At 42.8% G+C, this 20,075-nt stretch overlaps 2 protein-coding genes across 6 annotated transcripts in view; one reads left to right on the forward strand and one right to left on the reverse strand.

Annotated features, from left to right (window-relative positions):
* LAMP1 (lysosomal associated membrane protein 1) overlaps positions 1-9,491 on the reverse strand; it is a 71,388-nt gene extending 61,897 nt beyond the window's left edge. Inside the window, exons 1-2 of the mRNA XM_033949717.1 lie at positions 9,321-9,491; positions 370-491 (exon numbers count right to left, since the gene is read on the reverse strand). Coding sequence (XP_033805608.1) covers positions 370-491; positions 9,321-9,381 — 183 coding nt within the window. The 5' untranslated portion in view covers positions 9,382-9,491. The remainder of the gene's footprint in view (positions 1-369; positions 492-9,320) is intronic.
* Positions 9,492-9,612: 121 nt separating this feature from the next.
* PCID2 (PCI domain containing 2) overlaps positions 9,613-20,075 on the forward strand; it is a 124,230-nt gene continuing 113,767 nt past the window's right edge. For 2 of the 5 annotated variants that reach the window (XM_033949711.1, XM_033949716.1), the window contains exon 1: positions 9,613-9,747. The gene's annotated coding sequence lies outside the window, so the exon portion shown is untranslated. Of the gene's footprint in view, positions 9,791-9,873; positions 9,929-9,995; positions 10,064-20,075 lie in introns of those variants that run through there. The other 3 variants (XM_033949712.1, XM_033949715.1, XM_033949714.1) reach the window with 3 other exon arrangements.

Here is a 20,075-nt window from a genome sequence, read left to right on the forward strand (position 1 = left end):
AGAATTGGAGAATGTACACTCAAATGGAAAACCACGTGGTGAGCCATTTTGATCATCAGGTCTGTAAATTACATTGGTTGCTATACCAGTCAAACTGGTTTAGCGACCATCAGTACACAATCGGACAGTTTTGTGCATCTAGCCCTAGGTCAGCTCATTTCTAAATCTAACTCCTCAACAAAAATCTAGTGCAAGAATAGTTTACAAATTCTTCCATAATATAAAAAATATTTACAGGCACAGAATAAATGTAACTAAACTATAAAGAGATATGCAAACTGAAGCATATCAAAACAGATGGTCTTGAGTGGCCAGAGTTTCTAACTACAAACATGAAGTCCCAACCACCCATTAAAAAACATTTCTTACCGATGTGTTGTCAACATCGTTATAAGCCACTGAAAAGTTTACAGCAAGATCAGCCAATATGCAGGATATATTTTTCTCATCTGTCACATTAAAATGAACTGAAGATGCAATCTGCAAACATGCTGTGGATATATAAAAAAAATAAATAAATAAAATTTTTTGAAGCCAATATCCTTACAGAAAAAGAATAAAGAGTTTCATGAACAGATACCTACATTTGTTGCTATGGAAAGAGTATAATCTGAGCAAAAACGAGATTAAGTCCGAGCAAAATCAAGATTAAGTTCTTACCTTGATAATATATTTTCCAGTAAATAGAAATGGTATGCTGAACCTTAGGGTACTTTTGAAACTTCTTCCTTCTCCCAGGAGTCTTCTGCCCCCTTCAGTTCATTCCAAAGCATGCAATATCTCTAGAGTAAAAGACAGGAGGAGGGAACTCTACAAAACCAAGGTTTTGATCTGCTTATTTAACGATGTAACAGTCAATAATGAAACTAATATATAAACGAACATTACTACTGAACTGTAAAACACATCAACTAAAAGCAACAGCTTGAATATTAGTAGAGCTCAATTATCTCTTTAGATTCTATACACAAACTGATTCTGAACCCATAGTCAGATTGGCAGAGAAGTCTTAGCTATGGAGAGGACCAGAAAACCATGGAGAGGACCAGAAACAGGTGCATCAGAAATCATCAGACAGGTGGTTCAGTATACCATTCCTATCTACTGGAAAATAAATTATCAAGGTAAGAACCTAATCTTTTTCCAGTGCAATAGGAATGATATGCTGAACCTTAGGAATGTACCTAAGCAGTCACAGGTGGGAGAGATAAGCCTGCTTTTAGTACCAAGGATCCAAAAGAGGGATCCTCTTATGCGGCCACATCCACCCTATAGAATTTAGTGAAAGTGTATATAAGGCCATGTTGTAGATCTACATATTTTCTCCAGAGGTATCGCCCTCAATGCTGCCTAATAAAAGTTACTCCTCTGGTCAAAATGTGCTTTTAAACCACCAGCAGTTGTTTGCCACAGACAATGCAGGTGGAGGAGATCACTGTCCCAATTCACTGGCAAATGTTGGCCTTGGAGGCTGGTCTGCCTCGTGTTGACTCTGGTTAGGACCAAGAGATGGTCCAATAGACAAAACTCATTAGTCACTTCCAGGTAACGTAAGAGAACTCTGCAGACATCCAGCAGTTTCAAAGCCTTGCCTTTCTTCTTAGAACCCATAGCTTGAAAGGCTGGTAGCCCAACTTCCAGGTTGATATGAAATGGTGAAAAACAACCTTTAGCAAAAAGGAAGATACTGTACGCAAGTTCACTCCCATTTCTGTGATCTTCAGAAACGGTTCCATGTACGACAAAGCATGCAATTCCGAGACTCTTCTGGCTGAGGTAATTGCAACTAGGAACACCACTTTGATTGTAAAATCCATGAGAGAAGCTTCCTCCAAAGACTCATATGGGGATCTCCGAAGACCCTCTAAACATAATGTTGAGATTCGAAGAAGGAAAGGGATCTCGGATCGGTGGCCTGAGCCTCAGGACTCCTTTGACGAATCTAATTATGCCTGGGTGAGCAACCAGAGACGTAACAGCCTTACTGGATCAGACCAATGGTCCATCTAGCCAAGTAGCCAGTTCTCACAGTGGTCAATCCAGGTCCCTAGTACCTGGCCAAAACTGAAGGAGTAGCAACATTCCATGCAGTGTATGTCCCATGTCTCAATAACAGACTATGGACTTTTCCTCCAGGAAATTGTCCAAACCTTTCTAAAACCAGCTACGTTATCTGGTCTTACCACAACCTCTGGCAACGTGGACTCCAGATTTTCCTTATTGCACCAGCGCTGAAAAGTATCCCATGCCTTGGCATATGCCGGAAGAGTGGATGATTTCTTGACCTTCAGTAGGATGGTAATGACCACTTCTGAATATCTTTTCTTGGCTAGCACTGCACGACCGAAGTGGTCTCAAACTCGCTGCCCATGGGGCCACATGCGGCCTGCCAGGTACTATTTTGAGGCCCTCCGTATTTTTATCATAATCACAAAAGTAAAATAAAACAGTTTCTTCATCATATGTCTCTTTAGCTATAAATTACAAATATTATTATTAAGACTTAGCCAAAAGGAAAGATTTATAAACTATAAAAAGTTTTAACTCATGCAAATTTGTCATCTCTTTAATAAGACTAACTATTTTTTTCTGAGGCCCTCCAAGTACCTACAAATCCAAAATGTGGCCCTGCAAAGGATTTGAGTTTGAGACCACTGTCCTAAAGCAATCGGCACCTGTATGAGAAAGTCCACTTGTAGGTGTACTAGATCTGTATACCAAAGATGCCTTAGCCAATCTAGGGTCACGAGAATCATCCTCCCTGCGTGACATGATGTGGCAGACCACCCAACCAATCAGGGGCCATGGAGGAAACATATAGCACAGTGTTCTTCCTAGTGCCTTTTAGCTGAGCACTCCGCCCGGCTAATTTAGATGAGCGCCCAGCTGCCATCTCGGAAGGTCGCAAATCCTGCTGCCACTGCTCAACATTTTAAAAAATCCCTCACCGACTTGGGGATTCCCCAGGTGACTCGGCACAGCCTGAAGAGCCGCCGAAAGCTCAGTGTTTGACTCCCGCCTCAGCCTGACTTTTTTTCTTTTAAAAAGCACCAGCAAGCAAATTGAACCCATGCTCCGGAGCTCTAACGGTAACACAGGAGGGGCCTAAGGCTACCGGGCCAATTCAGATTGGCCCAGGTGCCTCAGGCCCCACCTGTGGGCGGGGTTTGAGCCGCCTGGGCCAATCAGGCCCTAAGGCCAGCAATTCGAGGGATGGTTGGCCTGCCGGATGGGCTTGGCACCCGTCTGTCCGGCCAACTTCTACAAGTACGGTGAGGGGGATTGGTGGTAAGGGAGGGGGGTGATCGTGTGTTTGGGGGGGGCGATCGTGGGAGGGGGGTATGTCGAGAGCAGGAGGGCCTGGGATCCCTCCTGCCCATATCTTAGTGGGGGTGGGAGGGTAGGGGGGGTTCGCCTGGCCAGGAGGGCTTGGGCTCCCTCCTGGTCAGATCGTACTCGGTAGGGGGGGGGGTCACGGCTCTCTGGGGCAAGAGGGCTTGGGCTCCCTCTTGCCCCAATGTTGTTGGGGGATTGCGGCTCGCTGGGGCAGGAGGGCTTGGGCTCCCTCTCGCCCCGATCTTGTTGGGGGGGGGGGGGGGTGATGCATTATGGCAGGAGAGATTGGCTATCTCACCTGCCGTGATGCGATCATCCCTCTAACTGAACTGCCACAAACTGCGGCAGGAGAGATTGGGCATCTCTCCTGCCGCGGCAGATTGGGTAGAGGGGTGATCGCATCGCGGCAGGGAAGATGAGCCAACTCTCCTGCCACGATGGTTGCGGTAGGGGGGTGGGGGTAGGTTGCCGGCCCGCTGAGCTGATCGCACCAGCCGCCATCAGCTCAGTAGGCCCTTTTTCGGCACTTATACCTGTTTTGAATTGGTCTAAGTCAAAACGTATGTGCTGACTAGGCAACCTGTCAAAAAGTTTGGTTATACCTGCTGTACGTCTAGGTGTAGGTTGGTCCACCACCCGCCCTTTCCCCTCCTCTAAAAACACCTCTTTTCGCTCTATGCGTTTAGAGGCAGGGGAAAGGCCTAAGCTGGTTTTAGATACGTCTAAAACCAGCTTTGGTTATGGGTGCTTGGACGATCAGGCTTTTTGATTGTCCCAAGTACCCATTTAGGCCACTTTTTAGACTTTTTTTTATTTTTTTTATTATGAGCCCCTTTATGTCTAGTCAACCTTTGGCTTTTCAGTTAGCATTAAAATCATGATTTATTATTCAAGACTTATGGATATCAAACATCTAGAATTCAAAGCAGAAACTTATTTTACATGGGCCATCAAGTATATTTCAAATGACATTATATTATAAGCAAATAAAAATAAAATTTTTAATACATTGCTAATTACTATCTGCATCTTTACCTAAACTGTTTTGCCCTAGCTCTTACTATGATCTTTATCTGCTTCTTTTTTATTTTGCTATAGTGCAGTCACACATTATCTCCTTCAAGGCTCAGTAACACCTCTCCATAAATTATGTGGAAGAGGTCTGGAAGTGGAGATCGCATCTATTTCATATCCTCAGTGAGACCTCAGGAAGGAACCTAGTGATCAAAACATTATTAGAGGTATTGTAGAGTTGTTTCTTGTATGACTGTATGAGCTATATTTATCTTTTTTTAATTGTTTAAATTCATGCAGAAATAAATGGCTAGATTGAACCTAATATGACTTCATTAATGCATTTCCCTTTTTTAAAACCCTATACCATTTGAAAGAAGGCAAATATCTAATTATTCATTTCTAGAAATGGATACGTCTTATATTTAATAAAAATATTCTGGCACAAGTGTCAAACCTTAATTTTCCCCAGTACTAAATTTCAGCATCCCGCCCCACCCTGCTACTTTTCCATGCCACCTGGCTGGAAAAAATTTCTGGTGAGAACACAGTAGAAGTCCAGACTTTGGCCATGGTTGTACCAGGGCATCCAGCCCTGCACTTCTGGTATCATATCTTGGCTGAAAAACAAAGGCACTTTCTTGTTGCGTGTTGTTGCCATCAGATCAGATGTCAGACGCCCCCAAAATCCAACAATATCTTGGGACATCCACAGGGCCAACGACCATTTTCCCCGAGTCCAATGTCTTCTGAATTTTCAGCTGCCAGTCGGGCCACTGCTGGACTGAGCCTCAAATCCCCGGGACCAGAATCCAAATGCCACGAGAAAGGGGAAGGAAAATGAAGCAGACATCGTGTGCTCTGAAGAAACGCAATTGGTGTCCATACAGCCTGCGCTAGCACTCGATCAAGTTGAGTGAGCAAACAGTAAAGGAAAACCCCCTAGCTCCACAGTTCAAGCAGGCTGGCTGAGCAGGTCCCCACAGGATCTACCGGTACCTGTCAGCTACAGACAAAAGTCTGCTCCTCTCATGCAGGCTAGGCAGTCACTGGAGCTGTACTAGAACACAAAGTCCTGTGAAAAATCGAACAAAAAAGAAAACCGAGCAATCAAAGTTGCTCCAACAGGCTCACATGCAGCAGATATAACGTGACTGGGCACAGAAGAGAGAAGGAGGAGGTGCTCAAAGCAGTGATCAGTGTCTCCTGCAACAGACTCACGGGAGCGGATGGAAGACCCTTGGTTCAGCATAACATCCCTATTGCATTGGAATACTGTTTTAGAGATTCACTCACAAACCTCTAACTTTGATCATATTAATAATAATAATAATTTTATTCTTATATACCGCCAAAGCCATGGTAGTTCGAGGCGGTTTACAACAAGAAGAGCCGGACAATCAGCGAAAAGAAATTACAAAGACGTCGTCGAGTACAAATGGAGAAGGGCGGTTACAATTAGAGTGGGAGTTTATCTATTATCACTGGCTATCTGTTTAAGATACTTGAACTCACAGCGTTTTATGTAGGCTCTCTCTTTTTTTTTTAAGTATTTATTTATTGAGAATGGCAATTTCCTATGTTCTACCATGACTCACTATGAGATTGTATTATATAATTTATTTTATATATATATATATATATATATATATATATATATATATATATATATACACACACACAAATACCTACTCCCCCCCTTTATCAATTCAAGCTAGATTTGGCATTCGGTATTCAAATTATGCTTCCCTTGCACAGTAGCACGCATTACTCTCCACACTTTGCCTTGAAGATTTTGTCTCTAAGTTTATTAATGCTTAGAGACCCATTTATGCACAGCCCCTTGGTGACAGGCTGATGGCCATCAGGAAGAAGAGGATTTCTACTACTGTACAGTTATGTATCTGATTAGTTACTGCAGCATGGAGGGCTGGGTGGGAATTCTAGAAGCTTCGGAATGGGATAATGAAACAAAAAATAAATAAATAAAGAGAGGATACAGGTAGAGCCTAAATAATATAGTGGGCTGTGTGTGTTCCTCCTACTTTCCCTCTCTCCTGCCGAAGAAGAGTGCTATCTTAATATGATAGCACTCCTCATTTCAGCACTGTAAACTGCCTTGTTATATTGCTAGGAGACTGTATAACAAATAAGCCATAAGCCACTTTGATGTTATCATACTAAAAATCACATGCAAAATAAGTAGCATGGGCTCAAGCTAACTTGTAACTTTTCCTATTCCACACAAAAGCTTCTCATTTGTTCAAATTTTTAATCCCTTTCAGTCCTTCATCCCTCCCTTCTAGCATCTTTCTGTCACCCATGATGGTACTCTAATTACATAGCTCAGTAGAGATGTTCTCTATAAGATGTGTGTGTGCATGATACCTTTACTTGTAATAGTACACAAAAAAATAATTCAATTAGATTTTATGAAGCAGCAAGAGAACCAAACTCTTTGCATCTTCCTGATCTTGGCAATAGTTTAAACTGGCACTCTGCTCAGCTGACTGTTCAGATCCCACCCAAAAGGATGGCAGTAATCATATATATTTAAAGTGTTACCTGCACTAACCCTAAATGCAACATTCTGCACCCCAAAATCCTACAGCTCTTAAAGCAAAATGCTTAAGCTATTCTTATGAAAGTTTCACTTTTCCAGAAGATTTAATATGGAAAAGGACAGTTGTAAAAAGCCTTGCTAAAAAGAAAAAATTAAGATATTTATAATGAAGGTTGAGGTTTGGTATTACAGCTACAGTTCTCATTTAACTTTCTATTGCAGGTACATAGCTGCAATAGTACATATGTACCTGCAATAGCACATTTAATATAATTTTAGTTTTCTTAATTAGTCCTTTATGAATAATTTGGTCAGCGACACAATAGATCAAAGAAAAATCCAACAAAACAGATCTCAATCTACTTAGAAAGGAGTAAAAAATTCTCAAGAGGTCCAGAGATGAATAGCTATAATAACAGCATGTGTCACAACCCCCCATATGTGGACTTAATATCTTACATAGGCACAAAAGAACCCCATATAACTAATCTAACTCAGCATGTGATGCAATGAATGAATATAAATAATAAATCAGCGCTTATCCAACGGGGGACCTGTTTCACATACTAGCTTCTTCAAGGGATCCAAGTGCTATGTCTTGAAGACACACACTTTGTGCCTATGAAAGAACACTAGAAGTCAGCTTTTGACCCAGTCTGTATGTGTAACAGTTATAAGTGTTGATATACATCTAGTGTATCTCATGTATCCTTGCTTCTGAGTAAGGTTCATTCTCATTTTGGCATACAAAAACATGACTTTATTTGAAGGTTATTACTCTTCAAAACATCAAATCAGATTTCTAAGGCTTCGTAGAAACATGCATAAAAACCTCAAAAAACTTACTCCTATTGAGATCATTTTTGAGGTTGCAAATCCAGATCTACAGCACTGTTATTTCTGTCATGCTAATGTAAAACACAAACATTCTCAAACCAGTGAGTACCTTACTGCTTCAACAATCATGATTTTATAAGAACTTTTAAAAGGGGACTACTGCAAGTTAAGATGGAGAGCTTTCAGTTAAAACACTTTGCAGTAAAATTTTAGTTATACATACATAGTGCTGTTCCATAAGTTAACCACAGTAGATCACAAGCAGCTTTTGATTAGTATGTAACTTTAAAGTACATACTTTAAAGTACAGCTACTTTAAAGTACAGAACTGATCAATGCTACAGGAGTGACACACCTTTGGCCTAGGGCAGTGTTCTTTAATGCAAGGTCCAAGGCAATGGCAGCCCCCAGAGACCTATTTTGCAACCTTTATTGCCTTTCTAGGGGTTTTTCTTTCCCCCTGATACTCTTTCTCTCTACCCAGACTCAGAACAGAAAGGGGGAAAGTAAATGGTGAGCAAAAGCACACGCTTGAAGGACAAGGCATTTCTCAATAGACAACACACTGATTATGTCATCAGTGATGTGGCACAGAGAAGGCCCCAGCGGGAGAAGGCTGCGAAGCAGCCTGTTTAGAGTGCTGCTGACCCTGCTGTTTGGAGGGAGGTATGTAGATCTCGCGGTGGGAGGGTCAATGGGGTTCTGCTGCATGGGGGGGAGGGGATGGGAGGGATAAAAAGATGCTGCTCAAGGGTTCTGCTGCGGGGGGGGGGGGCGCTAGGAGGGAGGTATAAAAAGATGCTGCTCAAGGTTTCTGCTTCATGGGGGATGGGAGGGAGGAATAGATGCTGCAGAGGGAAGGCACAAGGGGATGGGTGACAGGGGAGGAAAGATGCCGCACATGTGAGGGAAAGAGGAAGAATTGGGGTGGAGAAGAGGAAGGGAGAGTTCATTGTACCTGAAAAAATAAAATAATAAGACATCCCCTGAAAATAATCCCTAGTGTGTCTTTTGGACCCAAAATTAATATGACACTGTTTTCGGGGAAATACGGTAGGTACTTGGGACTTGGGTTGGCCCCTGTTGGAAACAAGATACTGGGCTTGATGGACCTTCAGTCTGTCCTAGTATGGCAATTCTTGGGTTCTTATGAGAGCAAAAGTGCCAAGTAACTGGCATTTGGAGATGCAGATCTCCCATAAACTCCATAGAAAACATGTTGCTTCTAAGCAACAATGTCAAATAAAGGATTAGGGAACTACGTTTCATATCAGGTATTACTCAAATCTCCACAAGCTGGTCTGTTTAAAAAATCAGCACGATAAGAACCCAAGCAAAGAACGGCGGTGGGAGGGTAAGGGCGCCGCCTTGCTCTTTCTTATTACTAGGGAGAAAACTCATCATCCGAGGCCTAGAACAAAAAGAAATACAGTACGTACACTAAAGAAAAAGAAAACGCTCCCAGTACATGTCAATAAACGGCTAGGCCTCGCCCGGCCATAAAAGCCCTGGAATTTTGAAAACAAGACAAGTCACGGGATTTATCCCATCCCCCACCGCAGGCACCTACCGAAAAGTAGTAGCAGACAGTCCACCCTTGAGAACAGCCACCGTCCAATTTGAGTTACCATAGTTACGACAGAAAAAGGAGAAGCTACTGCGCGTTAGGAAAAGGTCACGGGAAACGCTGAATGCGACACCAAAGACAGGTGAAAAGAGGAGAACGGAAAAACGACCGCCCCAGCCAACCAACTAAAAATAAGCGCGCACGCGCACTGCGATTTAGAGGATAATAAGGAAGAGGGCTTCCGTTAACACCCCTCCACACTAATACTGAAGGTTCTAACAGAGATACCGCCGAGGCCGACTGTCAAGAGAAGACGAAGAACACTCAGTAGCGCTTGTGCGGTCATATGAGCGGTTGCGTCAGGATCACGTGAGGCAGCCTAGTAACTGCGGCTAGTCTCGCGGGAGCCGGAGTGGGTTGTATTAGCAGGGTGAGTATGAGCGCGTTTTCTCTAGGGTGTGGCGCATGTACAGGTAAATACTGGACTCTGGAGCAGAGTAGAATGTCGCGAGAGAGTAAATTGGTTTCGGTTTAAGTTTTAAGTGTTGTAAAACAAGTTCGATTTAGTTGGCTAGAATTCAATGCAGAAAAAAACAAGTAGTTAGCCCGCGGTAGTTATTTTTTTTTTAAACATTTGTATTATTTTTTTTAATGTGGTTTAAAAACGTAGGCATAATGTCATACTATAATAATAGCTTGCTTTATATCCGGTCATACCTGTTCAGTTCAAGACGGTGTACAGTAAGGTAGAGATACAAAGTCGAAATAGAGATACTTTGTGGTTATGGCGGGCAGCGATAGAGGTGGGGAGAGTAGAAGTGTAGCTGAGGGTATGGGGGGGGGGGGGGGAGAGACAAGGATTGTGGTGGCATTGGGCGAGAAAGGGGGATGGAATAGTTGGAGGGTGGCTTCTTGTTCGATAAATTTGTCGACTAGGTGGGTCTTCAGGGATTTTCTGAAGGATTGGTGCATATAAATAACGAGCACTGGAATCTGGGTCAAGGTTCCAGTGCTTGTTATTTATGTGACAGATTTGAAATAAAGTACATTGTGATTTTCACTCCTTGCTCCAAGATGTGTGTTTTTGTGGAAGCCTGGTCTTTTGCTTCTGACTTTGGGACCACTTACCATACTATGTTTGTAATAACTTTGTATAAGGTACGTTTTCAAGTGCCATAAGTATGTCTTTCTGGATAAGTGGGTAATTTCCCCAAAGTCTGGAATTTTGCAGAGGAAATCCATTTACAGAGGCCTCTACTGCCACCTACAGGTTTTTTTTCCTTCTGCAAAGGTAAACCTGTAGTGTTTCTGTTCTGCTCTGCCTTTTCCCCCAGCATTTGTTAATTTGATATGGAAAGATTTTCAAGAGAGCTGTCCTTCTAAGGATAAGTCTGATTACACTTTGAACACTGCACGAGGGGACATAGGCTCCCAGGGTGCATCTACTTTGCTCACTGTATCTAGCCTGGATCTGAGAGACCTGAGGGCGATATAGACAATGATGCTCCTCTTACTATGCCATTGTTGTCTCAGGATGTGCCTTCACTGTCAGGTGATATAGGGGGCACAGGCCAGCACTTTAGAGTCTATAATGCCTCTGAATCTCACGGATGATCCCAGGGTTCTGCACTTATTTAAACCCTCCACTGTCTTGGATCTGATCACTGATTTGCTCCAGGAATTAAACTTGGACCCCCTAGCAGGTCCCTTCTACCTCCTTCTCTATTATGATTTTATTTGTTTGTTTTCTTCCAATTCTATCCCGTTCTCCTGAGAGCTCAGAGCGAATTACAAAAGGAGATTCATAGTAATTACAAGACATTCATGGTAGCAAGAACATGTTCGGATGCCATTCAGTTGACCTTACTGAAAATGCAGAAGACTGTGGAAAGCCAGGCAGTGCAAGTCTTCTCAGACAATGCTACAGTGGTGGCCTTTGTCAATTGCTAGGGGGGCACCAAGAATGCCCCCCTGTATCTAGATGCCTGCTTACTCTTCAGCTGGGCGGAACATCATATTCAGATACTCTTAGAGGCTCATGTAGTGAGAGTGGACAATGTCCAAGCAGATCCGGGTGAGTGGATGCTATTGGCGTCAGCCTTCCAAGCCATTGCTTGTCACTGGGGTTAGCTAGTGTACAACCTCATGGCAACAGTGAACAAGAGAGTGGACAGGTTCTTCAGTCAAAGATTTGAGCCTAGAAGCAAAGGTTTAGACCAGTGGTCTCAAACTCAAACCCTTTGCAGGGCCACGTTTTGAATTTGTAGGTACTCAGAGGACCTCAGAAAAAATAGTCAATGTCTTATTAAAGAAATAACAATTTTGTATGAGGTAAAACTCTTTATAGTTTATAAATCTTTCCTTTTGGCTAAGTCTTAATAAATTGTAATTTATAGCTAAAGAGACATATGATCAAGAAACTGTTTTATTTTGCTTTTGTGATTATGATAAACATACCGAGGGCCTCAAAATAGTACCTGGCGGGCTGCATGTGGCCCCCCCCAGGCTGCAAATTTTAGACTACTGGTCTAGACGCTCTGGTCCTCTGTGGCCCATACTAGGCCGAATTCTGCAAAGGATTGCAAGTCATTGGCAAAGAGTCATTCTGGTAGCACCGAACTGGCTGTGCAGATGGTGCTTCGCAGATCTGGTGCGTCTTGGTCGGGCCCCGGTCTCAGGCTGCCAGTGCAACCGAATCTGATTGCCCAGAGTCCCATGGTCATAGAAGATCTGGATCGCTTTGCTCTTATGGCATGGCTATTGAACACAAAGCTTTAACACGCAAAGGGTACTCAGAAGTGGTCATCACCACTCTCCTTAAATCTAAGAAGCTGACAACGGTCTCAGTCTATACTAAAGTGTGTGAGATTTTCCAACATTGGAGCACCCAGGAAAATGTGGAGATGTTTTTGGCTCTGGTTTCTGTGGTGTTTGGCTTTCCTCCAAGCCGGCCTTGACAAGGAACTTAACTGTGGCTTCTCTTTGGGTCCAAGTGGCAGGTCTCTCTTGTTTCATAGCTCGAGAGCACCGATCGATGCGGCATCTCATCTGGACATAGCCAGATTTCTGATGTTCTAAGGTTTACTTACATCCCGCACCTATCAAGTATGCTTTAACTATAATCTCTCTGACACTTGGAGTAATCCATCTGGCGTTCCACAGGGGTTCCCATTGTCCCCATTACTTTTCTATGTTTACATGTCATCACTAGATATGCAATTTTATCCCAACTAGGGATAAAATTTTTTAGTTACGCAGATGACTTCATGATCATTATCCCATTCACTACCTCTTTCTCCGAAACTACTCCTACGGCAACAGAAGTACTAAATGTGATGGAACAATGCATGTCTGAATTTAGACTGAACGAAAGTAGAACCCTAAATCGAGGAGGTACAAAAACAAGGTGAGAATTAAAGAACCTCCCTCACCCCAAGGAGTCTAAAAAGTTTAGGGGAAAGAGATGAAGTCCAACTCCAGACTTAAGAAAATTCAAAAAGTGAATCTATAAGCTTAAGATTTAAGTGTTAAACGGACAAGCCCTCAGTCACACAGCAACCTCTGGAATCTCCAGGGGAAAGCTGTTGCGGGTTTGCACCCAGAAAGGTGTTAACTGCGAAACATCCCCGGGCTTGCTCCGAATAATATTTCAAGTGCCTATAAAGTGCAATGTGTGAAAAACTCAAATAGAAAAAACACACACTATCAAAGTAAAGATAGAATTCATCTCTTTCCCCTAATCTCACCTGTTTCTGGTTCTGCGGTTTAAAATGAGGGCGTCCTCTCTAGATCAGTGCCATTTCTTCCCTGCTTTACTTATGAAACTGAGGGTCATTGAGCAGTGCGGTTCCTGAAGAAGGGGGTGCACACCCCCGAAACGGAGTCCGTTGGACGAAGACTTTGTTTGCTGCTTGTTGATTGGTACCTCCACCACACACGGAGAAGCTAAGTTCTTTCAGACTGTGTTTTTTTGAGCTTGGTTAGATTTGGACACTTACTTTCCTGCTTGGCCCCCAGCTTAGGGGAAAGAGATGAATTCTATCTTTACTTTGATAGTGTGTGTTTTTTCTATTTGAGTTTTTCACACATTGCACTTTATAGGCACTTGAAATATTATTCGGAGCAAGCCCGGGGATGTTTTGCAGTTAACACCTTTCTGGGTGCAAACCCGCGACAGCTTTCCCCTGGAGATTCCAGAGGTTGCTGTGTGACTGAGGGCTTGTCCGTTTAACACTTAAATCTTAAGCTTATAGATTCACTTTTTGAATTTTCTTAAGTCTGGAGTTGGACTTCATCTCTTTCCCCTAAACTTTTTAGACTCCTTGGGGTGAGGGAGGTTCTTTAATTCTCACCTTGAATTTAGACTGAAGCTAAACTCAGAAAAAACAAAATTCTTCATTGCCTCGCCACACCCATTAGATACTAAAACATCTCTGCACATCAACAAACTTAGTTACTCTATCCAATCTACTATGAAGGTATTGGGAGTAATACTAGACCAGAGCCTAACCATGAAAGACCAGGTGTACTCTTTGGTTAGAAAGGGTTTTTTTTACTCTCTGGAAACTTTGGTCCATTAGAGCATATTTTGATGCTTCATCATTCAGAATTATGGTACAATCCCTTATATTAAGCCAACTTGACTATTGCAATATCGCCTGTCTGGCAGTTACCCAGAAGAACTTTCAGCGATTACACCTGGTACAAAATGCGGTGGTCAGGCTGATTTTTGGGCTGAAGAAGTTCGATCACGTAACTCCTTCCTACCGACTCCTGCACTGGTTGCCGATGGAGGCTCGTGTGAAGTTTAAGTTTGGTTGTTTCTGCTTTAAGGTACTTTCGGCCTAGCCCCCAGATATATATCTGACTTTTTCTCTTTTTCAACCAATCAACATATGAGAAGCTCAAACGTGAATTTCATTTCTCCATCAGTTAGAGGATGTAAATTTAAAAGACATCATCAACATCTCTTCTCATATCAGGCAGCATTATGGGGTAAAGAACTGAAACAATTACTCATGCTTGTGAATACCTATGGGGAATTCAGGAAACACCTAAAAACATAGCTGTTCCTAAAGTACGTAGGCAGCTGCACTGCACAATCCTTCCCCACAACTGATTGCTAGACTTCAACTCTGTTAGTACTACTCAATCTATAACATTTTTAATCATTGTAAACCGCATAGAATTTCACGGTCCTGAGGTATATAAACTGTTATTATTATTACAGATCAGACTACTGGTGAAACCACCTTTCCCTTCATGGGATCTTAATGTGGTTTTGTGAGGCCTCAGTCAGGCTTCTTTCGAGCCGCTGAATGAAGTGTCTCTGGATCTGACACTCAAAATGGTTTTTCTGGTGGCTATGACCTCAGCAAGATGGGTCTCTGAACTCTAAGCTCTTTCCTGCAGGAAGCCTTTCCTTAAAATCACTGATGCTGGAATCTCATTACACAACGTTTCTTCTTTCCTGACGAAGGTGGTTTTGGCATTTCATGTTAATCAGAAAGATTATCAGTATTCCAGTCCACAGGTTCCAGAAAACAGGTCAAGAATCTCCAGGTCCAACAATCAAAGCAGTACTCTATTCAACATCTAGCGCTCCCTAACCTCCAAAAGAGACCCCACGGTGCTCCCCTCCTCTCCCTCAGCTGATGTTCTAGCAAAATTCTTCAACGATAAGGTTTCTTCCTTGAGATGCTCTTTCCCTCCTTCAGTCTCTTACAACTCCCTAGTGCCCACCGATTCCACTCCCACCCTAATGGTCTCCAACCCTATCTCAGCTGACAGATCCTGGACCACCTTTGAGCGCGTATCTGAATCCTTGGTCCTCAATCTCTGCCTCAAACTGAAATCCTGTAATTGCTCCTTGGACCCATTCCCCTCATACCTATATGAGAACATTCCCGCTCAGGCTATTTTTTCTATCACCATTCTCATAAACTCCGCCCTTCAGTCGGGCCATTTCTCCCCAGAAATGGGTTATATCGCCTTGACCCCACTACTGAAAAAATCTGACCTTGACCCTTCCATACCATCCAGCTATCGCCCAATTGCAAATATCCCTCTCCTAACCAAGATGCTAGAGTCCATCATTTCTTCCCAACTCTCATCATACTTAGAGAGATTCTCTATTATTTTACCCTATCAATATGGCTTTCGTCCTAACTTCAAAACCGAATCCCTACTGTCTTCCCTGATTTCAAGGGTTCAACAACTTCATTCTCGAAACAAGTTCGCCGTCCTCCTACAATTTGACCTTTCCGTTGCTTTCGACGTTGTTCACCATGATATTCTTGTTTACCAACTCTCTGAGATAGGTATCAACTCCACAGTCCTAGGTTGGTTCTCTAAATTCCTCCGCTCTCGTTCTTACATTGTTAACATGAATGGCACCTCATCCTCCCCCTGGAAACTGAATTGTGGAGTCCTGCAAGGCTCTCCACTATCCCCTATCCTTTTCAACATCTATATGTCCTCCCTAAAACTCCTCCACCTATCCTCCCTTGAAACAATTTACACTTATGCAGGCGACATCCTTGTCCTCCTCAAGACCGATTCGAACCTCACCGACCTGTCTAAGAACATATCCTCTTGTATAATGAACCTACAATCCTGGGCCCACACTGTGCAAATGAAATTGAATGAGTCCAAAATAAGACTTCTTTGGCTCGGTCCAAAACTAGATCACCTACCCACCTCCATCCCACTACCCTCTGGCTCCTCTCTGCAGCTTTAGTTCTCGAGCAAGGTCTTGGGCATCATCATTGATTCCACATTGTCCTTCAATGACCACCTCCAATCCTTGGTAAAAAAATGCTTTTCCAGCCTTCACATGCTGAGGAAAGTTAGACCCTGCTTCCATCAAAAACATTTTACCCTCCTTGTCCAATCCATCATCCTCTCCAGATTGGACTATTGCAACTCTATCTACTTAAGCCTAACTAAGAAAAACCTCCAATGGATTCAGAATGCCGCGGCAAAGCTCATCTTCGCTAAAAGTAAATTTGACCATGTCTCCCCGCTCTTGGCCAAGCTCCATTGGCTTCCGATAATCACCAGGGTCCACTATAAATGCGCCTGTTTAACTTTCAAAATCCTATATGGTATCCTCCCTCCCTTTATCCCTCTTTCTTGGAATTCCTCAAACCCTTAATACCACCAGATCCTCCCACAAATTAAAACTATCCTTCCCCTCGCTAAAAGACATTTCCCACACAGGAAAGCTAGGAACCTCCCTTCACTTCAAAATCACTGAGCTCTGGAACAACCTTACCTCCCCTCTTCGGAACTTGAGCTCTCTCCAAGTTTTCCGCAAACATCTGAAAACCTGGCTTTTCTCAAAAAATGTAAGTCTCCCTCCAACTTAGGAATCAAGGAAACTCTTATATCTTGGCATCCCAAGTCCTCTAAATTTTCTTCACACTTCTACCTCTAACCCTCTGTTGTAGTTCCTTCCTATTTCTCCTACTGTAAACTGCGTCGAGCTCTACGAACGTGGAGATGATGCGGTATACAAACCTAAGGATTAGATTAGATTAGATTCTAAAGAAGCTGGATATGAGAAGAGTGCTTCTTAAATATCTGCAGGTTAAAAATAAGTTTAGGCGCTCTGACCAACTTTTTTGGGTTCATAGTCAAAAGCGCGCGGCGACAAAGACGCGCCGAGACAACTGAGCGCAAGACGGAAGCCTGCGATGAAGAAAAACAGTGTTTTAAGGGGCTCTGACAGGGGGTGTTGGTGGGGAACCCCCCCACTTTACTGAATACAGATCGCACTGGCGTTGTGGGGGGGGGTTTGGGGGGTTGTAACCCCCCTCATTATACTGGAAACTTAACTTTTTCCTGTTTTTTAGGGAAAAAGTGAAGTTTTCAGTATAATGTGGGGGGTTACAAACCCCCAAACCCCCCCCCACAACGCCAGTGCGATCTGTATTCAGTAAAGTGGGGGGGTTCCCCACCAACACCCCCTGTCAGAGCCCCTTAAAACACTGTTTTTCTTCGGTGCGGGCTTCCGCCTTGTGCTCAGTTGTCTCGGCGCACCTTTGTCGCTGCGCGCTTTTGACCTGTCACCACTTTTTTGTGCTGACCAATCTAGCTAAGTGAGGTGCATCAGCTTCCAAGGTCACGATTTCCAGGTGGATCTGCAAGGCAATTTTGTCAACATATATTGTTTGTAGAAAACAGTCCCCAGTTTCTGTTAAGGCGCATTCGATTACAAGTGTGGCTTCGTTGTGGGCTGAAGCTAGGGCAGTCTCCCCAGAGGAGATTTGTAGGGCGGCGACTTGGTCCACTGCATACCTTTGCTAAATTTTACTGGATATGGTGGCAAGGGAGGACTCTGCCTTTGGATCCTTAGTACTACATGCCAGCACAGTTATCCTGCCCCAGATTTCTGGGACTGCTTTTGTACATCTTGCTTGTTCAGAATAACATATCTATTGCACTAGAAAAAGAGATTAGGTTCTTATCTTACTAATATCTTTTCTAGTAGATAGTTGTGTCATTCTGGACCCCTACCCTGTTTATTTTCTTTGCCTGCTTGCTGTCTTGCTTAGAAGGTTCTGGCGTAAGTTGGGGTACTGATTGAGCTCCTTAATACTTCTGCTAGCATGTTTGTTTCCACGTTTAATAATTTTTGGTTCATGTATTCAATTTATTTAGAGCGGGATAGACTTTGAGCATTCGAGAAGTTTCTTCGTATTCCTATTTCACCTATGTTTCTGAGGGGTTCTTGCCTGCTTGGGAATTAACTGTAGGTGACAGTAGAGCCCTCTGTGAAGTAGGAAGAACACAGAAAAAAATTTGGAGTGGATTCCTTCTAAAAGGCTTTGGGGAAATTACCCACTAGTCTAGAATGACACATCTATCTACTAGAAAATATATTAGCAAGATAAAAACCTATTTTGTTGATCTCCATAGCTAATAAGCTAAAAGCATTGCAATGAAGCTCCAAAAATAACTCATGTAGCAAAAGCAGTCAGTAAACCAGTCTTGACAATAGGAACAATGACACACAGGCTATACCTTCTTCATAAATCTGCTGTATAGTTGAGCAAGCCTGGGCTTTCCCAGTAAACTGCAACAGGCCGACACCAATGTTTAATTCTCAGCTGCTCAAAAGCTTTCTGTGTCAGTAACTTTCATTAAAGCAGTCTTGCTGGCATGGAAGCTCTTTTCCCGATTGTTCAAAAGGGTTCTCCTTGGTTACTACTGATCCTTGTAGCGGCCACTGAGAACCCTATGCAAATGCATTACAAGGAGCTCATTAGAATTCTAATGTGTTCTACTTCTGATGTGTTAAAGGAAATGCCTCTCTCCTTTTACAGCAAAATTTTTCTGGCAGCCCTGGAGCTGCCAGTAGTTGTTATACATGTGTTGTGCACTCGCACAACACATGTACAACAGCATCATCATCCTCCCCTCCCCCACCTTCAGAAAGACCACCCAACTAAGCAGGCAGCCCCTGCTTTCCCTGCCAGCTCATCGCTGAGCTATGATCAGCTGAGCCAGCAGGAGGGACAACAGCAGCAGGATAAAATGGAGAAGACAGGAGTGATGAGGGGAGTAGCTGTGCTTAGCAAAGTGCTCTTGAGTAGCTGCTGCCAGGCAAAAAAAAAAAATCACTCCCAACATGGTATTTATTACCATGTTGTCAGAGCTTTGAGCATTGGGGCATCAGTGCAGCAAGACTTTATAGGGTTCCTCACAAACAGCCATAGGATTAGCTATACAAAAGCTGTGTGAATGGGAAGAACATTTTATTTTAAACTTTTATAACATTTACAAAAAAATTAAATGGTTTATATTAATTAAATGACAAACACAAAACTAAACAAAAGTTCACAAAAAAAATGTTCAATTAATATATACCAGAGAAAGGGACAAAGATGTTTGTAAGAACTAATTGTGCAGAGTAATGGAGAAAAAGACCTCAGTATTTCCAGGGATTATAGCAGTCCATAGATTTCCCGACAAAGCCCTGTTTCACTTCATCAGGGGAAACTTTGAAGCAAAACTCTACAAAGAAATAAAGATCAAAAAAATTCTGTTCTATAAACTTTGAACACCAGAAAATATTAAATACCCACAAAGTGTGACTTTTCACAGAAAAATGACTGCTCGGCGTCTGGCTCATTTTATAAAGTATGGGGAAGGGGAAAGAACGTGCCAAACCTCAAAACAAATCCAACAAGAAGAAGTACTAGAGATGTCAAATCCAACTGAGTGGTCAGAATTCACAAGAATATCCTTACTGGGTCAGACCAATGGTCCATCAAGCCCAGTAGCCCATTCTCACGGTGGCCAATCCAGGTCACTAGTACCTGGCCAAAATCCAAGGTGTAGCAATATTCCATGCTACCAATACAGGGCAAGCAGGAGCTTCCCCTTGTCTTTCTCAATAACAGACTATGGACTTTTCCTCCAGGAACTTATACAAACCTTTCTTAAAACCAGCTATGCTATCTGCTCTTACCACATCCTCTGGCAACGCGTTCCAGAGCTTAACTATTCTCTTGAGTGAAAAAAAATTTCCTCCTATTTTAAGAGTATTTCTCTGTAACTTCATCGAGTATTCCCTAGTCTTTGTAATTTTTGACGGAGTGAAAAATCGATCTACTTGTACCTGGTTCTACTCCACTCAGGATTTTGTAGACTTCAATCATATCTCCCCTCAGCTGTCTCTTTTCCAAGCTGTTTATATTAAAGTTTATAAACAAGCAAAAAAACTAAAAGTCAAAGTCCCGACTAGGATCC

This window comes from Geotrypetes seraphini, chromosome 6, assembly GCF_902459505.1.
Source record: "Geotrypetes seraphini chromosome 6, aGeoSer1.1, whole genome shotgun sequence".
Classification (NCBI taxonomy): Eukaryota; Metazoa; Chordata; class Amphibia; order Gymnophiona; family Dermophiidae; genus Geotrypetes; species Geotrypetes seraphini.